The sequence below is a fragment of the Sinocyclocheilus anshuiensis genome, unplaced genomic scaffold (genome assembly GCF_001515605.1).
Source record: "Sinocyclocheilus anshuiensis isolate Anshui unplaced genomic scaffold, SAMN03320099.WGS_v1.1 scaffold800, whole genome shotgun sequence".
Taxonomy (NCBI): domain Eukaryota; kingdom Metazoa; phylum Chordata; class Actinopteri; order Cypriniformes; family Cyprinidae; genus Sinocyclocheilus; species Sinocyclocheilus anshuiensis.
This window is the reverse complement of record NW_015554126.1, coordinates 201675-209632: the sequence shown is the minus strand read 5'-3', so window position 1 is coordinate 209632 and position 7958 is coordinate 201675. Positions and strand designations below refer to the sequence as shown.

The 7958-nt window shown below is 37.7% G+C and overlaps 1 protein-coding gene across 1 annotated transcript in view; it reads right to left on the bottom strand.

Annotated features, from left to right (window-relative positions):
• Positions 1-2049: 2049 nt before the first annotated feature.
• The window catches only part of LOC107670147 (cadherin-13), a 201117-nt gene continuing 195208 nt past the window's right edge, over positions 2050-7958 (bottom strand). The window contains exon 11 of the mRNA XM_016462659.1: positions 2050-3068. Within this exon, the coding sequence (XP_016318145.1) occupies positions 3061-3068 (8 nt within the window). The 3' untranslated portion in view covers positions 2050-3060. The remainder of the gene's footprint in view (positions 3069-7958) is intronic.

The following is a 7958-nucleotide window of genomic DNA, read 5'->3' as shown; positions in this document are numbered from 1 at the left end:
GCTATGGTAGAGTTGGTACTTAGTGCTCGCCATGGTTTTCTGGCATGCACTCCCCTCAGCGCGGGGGTGTGGGTATACCATTCCCCATAGTGATCCCTAGAGGACGCAGTTCGAAGTTCCCTTGAAAGAGAACGTCTCAGGTTACGTATGTAACCATGGTTCCCTGAGTAGGGAACGAGACACTGCGTCCTCTAGGTTTCCTGCCATGCTTCGGACACAAGCTTCAGACGAAGAAGTGGATGATGTGTTCTCCCGGCACCTATTTATACTACAGTTGCACCGGTAGTGACATCATGGCTGTCGCCGGTCAACGTGTTGTTGGTGTTTTTTCAATGTATGCTTCAGACACGGGTCACGACGAGGCATTCCCCATAGTGCCCCCTAGAGGATGCAGTGTCTCGTTCCCTACTCAGGGAACCATGGTTACATACGTAACCTGAGACGTTTTCTTTCAGATCAAGCCAGAGGCTAATCCTGGAAAAAGTAATCATAGTTCCATTAACTTCATCGAGGCCATGAACACCTGTGCACACTTATCGACCCAAACACATGTTCCAATTACATGTCATTACCTAGATTCGAATGGCCAAGCATGATAATTTATTGATTTCAACTCATTCAGCAAGGTCTTGCACGTTTGTGTTTTCACAAAGAGTAATTGTTATGACAAAAAGGCGGTGACTTAATATAACAAACTTCTGCCAGGACGGTGCCTCTAGTATTTATACAGAGTGATTAAGAATTGATGTGGGACAAAAACAGAGTATGAAATCAAAATGAGTCTCATTCAGTTGAGTGAGGAGGAGGGGGCTGATTACATTGCTGGCTCACCATTATTCTTTTATATTGTAGTCACAAGGTTAAAAAATGGACAATCAAGGCGTGTTATTAAGACCTTAAACTGGGTAATTCATAAACAAGTATAGCTGCAAAAGTTCCCCATTCTTTTGTCAAAGTTTAAGCATCACTTTTCAAACCGAGAGCAACTTGCAAAATTTCACAGGTTTATTTTCAGATTATTTATACAGGAGTTAGTTTGTTAGACTGTACTCTGGCATCTCCTGGGAAATGTTAATGGTGGTCTATGAGCTAAATATTTCAGTTAATCAAATTGGCGAGTAATTATCAGATGATATTTGTTTTTAGCGATGATGACTTGAGACGGCCAGAGTCATTTTTTTCTGACTTCAAAATGAATGCAAAAGCTAGTTAAATGCCTGAGCTACTTCATTAAATCACAATTAATATGCAAGTGTACCTTGACCTTCAAACCAAGACATTTCCATTTTTTTTAAAGCAGCTACATTGGGGAAGTAGGACAAGTATTTATTTTTAGACCCTTTTAACAACATTGCTTAGTAAAATATGGCTATATGAAAAGATGTTAGAAAGGTAGAAACGAATACCTGAATTTATGCTACAAATAAGGAGTAAACATGCAATTATATAAATTCATTTTACAATTTTACATTATACAACTGCACTTGTGTATGAATTACTGTATATTACTTAAAACTATATTCTACAATATATAAATACATCTATTTTTTTCTAAAATAAAAAATGAAATATTTACAGCATAAAATCAGGAATCCAGTATATTTTCATATGGTATTTTTAAAAATAATAATAATAATAATAATAATAATAATAATAATAATGTCCTAATAGACAAAACTCTTGAACTTTGCAAAGCTGTTCGCTTTAGTTTTCTATATCCTTAAAATTCCAATTAATATTATGTGCATATGTTGGTCTGTTTATTGTATCAGCCGTATCCCCATTGGAATCTATTCAGTCTCCATTATAACTCCAAGAATAGAATCATATTTCATAACATTTCTCCATCAAGGAATCTGGTTCTTCTTCCTTTGGTCTGCAGACAGGCTTTAAACAAACAAGCAAAGTTAAAGTGGTGGGAAGGACAGTAACAGCTTTATTAAATTAGTGCAAAAGACAGACATAACTCATTCACCACGTCATCTTTTTCTTTATATTTTCAAAACTTACAGGGTCTTCCACACAAACCCACACACGCATTTTTTGTTTTTCATCTGTTATCTTTTTCTGTCTCTCTTTTTTGTTGTCTTCTCACAAGCGCAAAAAAGAAAAACCACTGAATCAACAGCTTTCCCTGGCCTCTTTGACTTGACCCAAGGGGAGAGAGAGAAAAATAAAAATAAAATAAACGCCGTACCATCAGAATCAAGAATCACAAGACAGACTTGCTCTCTGTCTGCAAATCGCTCTCCAGACTCAAGAACCGCACTCTAAACACGATCTCGTACATGAAAAAAGAGGAAAAAACATCAATGGCATTAGAAATAGTTCCTAAAATTTTGCAAAAACATACAGTTATTTTCTTTTTTCTCGTGAGGGGTCATTAAAGAATAAGCGATCAAAGTACATAAGTTAATTCATATATTTGTACATTGGTAAAAAATAAAATATATATAGTGTACATTTCCCCCACCATCTCACACATTACTATAAAGATATATTGTGTTCCACTCCATAACAACTAATGCAATTGAACAAAAAACAAAAATAAAAGACGCAAGAGAGATGCTTTTTTTTTTTAGACTCTGAAGGCTTCTGGCTACCACCCCACCCTAAGAAAACACAACCACTGCAGACTAAAGAGGCCTTGTGTCCTTCCCTTACATTAGTAAACAAGATCAAATACAGTAGTCTTTAACCAGAGGAAACTAAAGTACATCGAAATGTCCAATCGCTTTGCCCCCATCCAATATATCTTTGTCCAGTGAGAGAGAGAGAGTTGGAGCATCAAGGCGGTGCCATCCGTGATGTATTCCAGAGATATGAGAAGACAGGAAGTGCAGGGGAAGGAAGGAGAGGACAGAGAGAAAGTTCCTGGTGAAAAGGTGGAGGCTGTGAGGTTGGGGATAGAGAGAGACGATGTCTAAAAGGAGGAGAGCAAAAATGGAGGGTGCAAAGTGTCTTTTGGGGGTGAGGTCTTCTCAGCCTGGTTTGTGTGTGGAGAAGAGAAGAAGGTTTTCTTCAGTGTTGCAAAAGGACTACAGAAAGAATCAGTGGAATTTACAAGCCTGCGAAAGAGAAAAGAAGAAACGTGAAAACGGTGATTAAACACCATTTGAAAGTTTAACACAACATCTGTGGTGGTAATAAACTCAGTCTCCCTCAGCAGCAGGTTTGAAATTTTTAGGGCAACATGAGATATTTCCTATAATATTCATGCAAGGAATGTGTAAAACATGAAAAACCACAACAAAGCATTTAATTAATAAATTAAACTAATTAGGAACAAAATGTCATTCTCGTCGAAGCTCCAGGAACCTTTAAAGCCTTTTACTTTTGCCTTCACTTTCCTTCCTTACTCCACTCCACACCACACCGCCATCATCGTAAAATATGATTAAAATGTAACTTTGAAAAATGCAAGGTCTAATTTCGCAAGACTTGAGCAAAATGAATTGGCCTGCGGATCTCAGAAATTCAACAGCGATCGAACCATGCCAGATCCGATGCGAGGGAATATTAAATGCGGATGGGGGGAGAGGACTATTGATTTTTTTCCCTTTGCTGCTTGTTGTTTCTTTCTACTAGATACGTTTGTACAGCTTGGTCCTAAATGGCAGTGGAAGGAAAATAAGACTTGAACGGCACTTAAGAGCACGGCTGAGTTTGCTCCGTTCCACAAATGCCATTTTCAAATTATAATGAGACTCCAGCCCCGTTTATTCATGTGCCGAGGGCCCGAAACGCATCCAGGTAATGCTTTCCCCGTTTAGCAGACGAGTGTGAGCCTGAAACATCAAAATGTACAACTGAATCAATTCACCTCGCTGCTTTCACATGCAATAAAGTCAAGCAAGGAGTGGATAAAAATCCTCACTACTCTCATCTCCTCATACACACATACTCGTCACTCCATCTTCCTAGGGGGGAAACACAAGTAAGTGTGCAGGGAGCGCGCAATGCAGGCAGCAAGACGAAAGTGTGTTTGATCTAATTACCATCAGCCTGATTGGAGGAAAGTGGTTGTGGCAGCAGTCAGCTGCAGTGAAACAAGGCACAATAACACACGTGAACCCTGCAGAGCTTTGGTCAGATAGAAATACACTCCTCTGTTCCACCCCACTCCCCTCCCTTACACAACCCTCATCATTCACTCCCTCAATTTGTCTTTCCATCAGCCAAGTGGTAAAGTTACTCATGATGGGCTTCAAGTTTACAGGCAAGAGTCTGAGTTTTCCATTTATAGCTAGATAGATTTAAAAGGTTGGAGCCATCATTTTTTTATTAAAATAATAGTTAAAACAAAAATGTAAATTCAGTAAACATTTTCACAACCTCATGATTTTTAAACCTGTATGACTTTCATTTTACTGTGGAAAACAAAATAACAGATTTTCTCTCTCTCTCTCTCTCTTTTTTCTTTTGGTCCATACACTTGTCAGTGGGGTCAAATGTTGTTTTGGACCCCAATGACCTTTATTGTACAGACTCTTAAAAATAAAGGTCCTTCATTGGCATCTTTGATTGCATGAAGAACCTTTAAAATTAATAGAACCTTTCGCCTGAAAAATATTCTTCAGCTTATTAAAATGTTCTTCACACTATGATAAAAGTGTTTAAGAACTGTTCATTGAAAGGAACCCAAAATGGTTCTGCTATGGACAAAAAAAAAAATCCTTCTGGAACCTTTATTTTTCAGTGCAGACAAAAACAATTCTTTAAAATATATTTTTTGTTCCACAGTAGAAAGTAAGTCAAACAGGTTTGGGATGACATGAGGGCGAGTAAATAATGAAAGAATAACCATTTTTGAATAATCTATCCCTTTAAAAATGAATTATATTAACTTTTACTCTAAACATTAATCATTCAACATTCAACTTTAAATCTAAAATGATTTGAGGTACCATTCATGTCAATAGCACATGTAGGGGATGAGTTACTCCAATGTTCAGTACTTAAGGTTAAGAGTTCTGAAAACCTCGACCCTTGAGTATTAAAAAAAGAAATTGTAATTTTAGCAAGTGGCATTAATTACTCTTGTCACGCTTGAAAATTAATTAACAAGAAGAGGTTACACTTAATCTGCCAGGTGCACAGCGGATAGCACGTCAAAACAAGTGGCTTGAAGAGCCAGTAAACAGGTCGATGCTGGGGAAATCTCTCTTCCCCTCGAGACAGGCCACATCAGTACCCAGAGTGGATTAAAGAGTAAAAGCGCCCATCTTGGCAGAAAAAGGGATTTAAACTTCAGTGGGTCCAGACTTAGGCTTATTTCCCTGTTTGTGAATTAATTATATTTTACCCCTGTTGGGCATCTTTCATCAGATTAAAGCGTGGTTTTAGAGGTCTGTTGAGTATATCACCACTCTTCATTTGACCAGAAATATCACGTTAGGAACATATTCCAAATCATCGTCTGGTATGTAATTTTCAATTACAGCAATTATTAATTAAACTAGGACTGACATTTTCAATTTCATTTTCATGTGCTTACAGGCTGGACTTCCTGACTGTTTATTAAGCATGGAGACTTTAAACATGTGAAAAAAAGGTAGATGCTATTTAATCTAAATAGTGGTAGAAACTGTTTATTTATCAAATACCATCCTGGTTAAATTAAGAGCAAACTGCAAATAGTGATAGATGCTATTCACATAAAGTGTACTCAGAAGTAATATGCTATTTGTACGAAAGTAAATTGGTGGGCGGAGTCAAAAAGCAACCAGTCAAGTAAAAAGACACTGCATTTAAGATATTTTAAAAGTGTCAAAAAGTAAAACCTTTGCCACTTTCCAGGATTGATGAATGGAAAATTCAAAAGAACAGAAAGTGTTTGAAACAGAAATATTTTGTAACATCATAAATGTATTTACTGACACTTTTGATCAACTTAATGTGTCCTTGCTAAATAAAAATGTTAATTTCATTCATTAAAAAAAGAAAGAAAAATGTCTTACTGACCCCAAAGGAGTGATCTCTAAAGTGTAGGCTACAACCAGTCCTACAGGGGGCAGTATGGTCATCTTGACATTGTTTGACCCTTCCTCTGTTCAACATGTGCTCTTAACAGTCTCCTCTGTGATCTGATCTTGAGCTCAATTGTTATATCAAAGCATATTTTGTAAGTGGAAAAGATAATTTGGTTTCCTCTTGACATTTGTATCAGAATCCAGCCTCATCTTGTGTTGAAAATGATGCATTTTTCTTCTTCTCAAACATTAACATCACCAGTGTAATCAGACACACAATTCAATGGCACCACATTTTCGGACAAACAAAATCAATGGACTGGGCAAATCAGCACAGAAGTTGAGGTTTGGCAAACTGTCATCAGAAACACTAACAATGGCTCCTGTGGGATCGAAGACGTAAAGACCAATGAATGTGTGCGAGACGGTGCCAGTTGTGCCCCCCTTGATCTGCCGTGGCACATGCAGGTATCTGGTGCAGGACTTAGGAACTTTAATAGGGGTCTAAAGAACGACGAACTTGTGTCGGTTCATAGAGGATCTGTTTGTGTTCTGCCAGAGGCTACCATACATTATTTAAGAGACCACAAATGCAAGTTCACTTGACTCCTTTATCCCTGAGAAGAGAGGAAGAACAGAGAGTATGGATTTTTTTTCAGTCCGGGGAGTAGAAGTTTAGCAACATGGAAGCTAAAAAAACACATCCACCGATACATGTACACACCAACACCCACACTGACCAACACTAACCAACACTGTCATTGCGGTATTTGCATACTGCATGATGACTGGCCTTTATTTTCTTACATTTTACGTTCATATTTTTTTAAAGAAAAATCCCAGTGATTTTCTCCACAGAACTCCTTTTTTTTTTAAATGATAACATAAAGCTTTAAAGACAGACATACTGTGAGTTACAAGGTTGTTAATAAATGGTACATGATTTTTTGAAGTCATCAGTCCACCTTATTTCAACTTATTTAAAAAAAAAAGTTTATAACAGTGGAATTTTTGGTGAAAAACTACACTACCCATGATTCTGCCAAGAACGAAAACATGCAAATCACACCAAAAGAAGACTTTAGTGCTTGCCCACTCTCAAAGCAAAGTTTTTAATATTGTGATTCGCCTCATAGCAGATAAGTTAGGTTCATGGCTTATAATTATTTCTGGAAGATAATTTAAAAAATACCTACGTAACCAAGGCCACTAAAAAAAAAGTGGGTGAAAAAAACTCTATAATCTCTCTCACTCTCTCTCTCTTCCTCTATCAGTACTTGGATCTTCTAACTACTATTTTTTACCTAAAACATTAACACTAGTCTGATATTTCCTCAGGAAATATAGTTACAGAGTGATACAAGAAAACACACTCACACTCAGGACCAAAAGACCAAGCAACAGCTTTAAAGAGTTTTTCAACCTGGGGGTCCATGAAGGTAAGCGAAAGAGTAAAATAAAAAATAAATGTATATTCTACATCTTCCAAACCTTTATGTTACACAGAAGAAAGAATGTCATTACATGATCAGAATCAGAATCAGAAAGAGCTTTATTGCCAAGTATGTTTGCACATACAAGGAATTTGTTATAGTGTCACAAGCTTCCAGTACACGGAGCCAGGTGTTGTTGCTCTGTCTCTGTGATCTGATCAGTGAGTTTCTGTAAAGCTGAGTTCACATGCGCTTGCGGAGGAATGTAGACACTCACGAGAATGAACGAGTGAAACTCCCGCGGCGAATAGAATGGATTACAGTTAATGAAAAGCGCTTTTAGATCGGAACAGCACATCTTCTTTAAAGCTGTAACATCTGTACACCACCTTTCGTTGAAGTAAAAACATGTCCCGCCACCGCGCGATTTCCCCGTTGATTCTGCGCAGTCTGCTTTAAACAGCTGAAAGCCGGGCAGATGTAGCGCGCTGTCCGGAATGGCGTCATTCAGCCAGGTTTCCGTGAAACACAGAGCAGCAGAGTTTGAAAAATC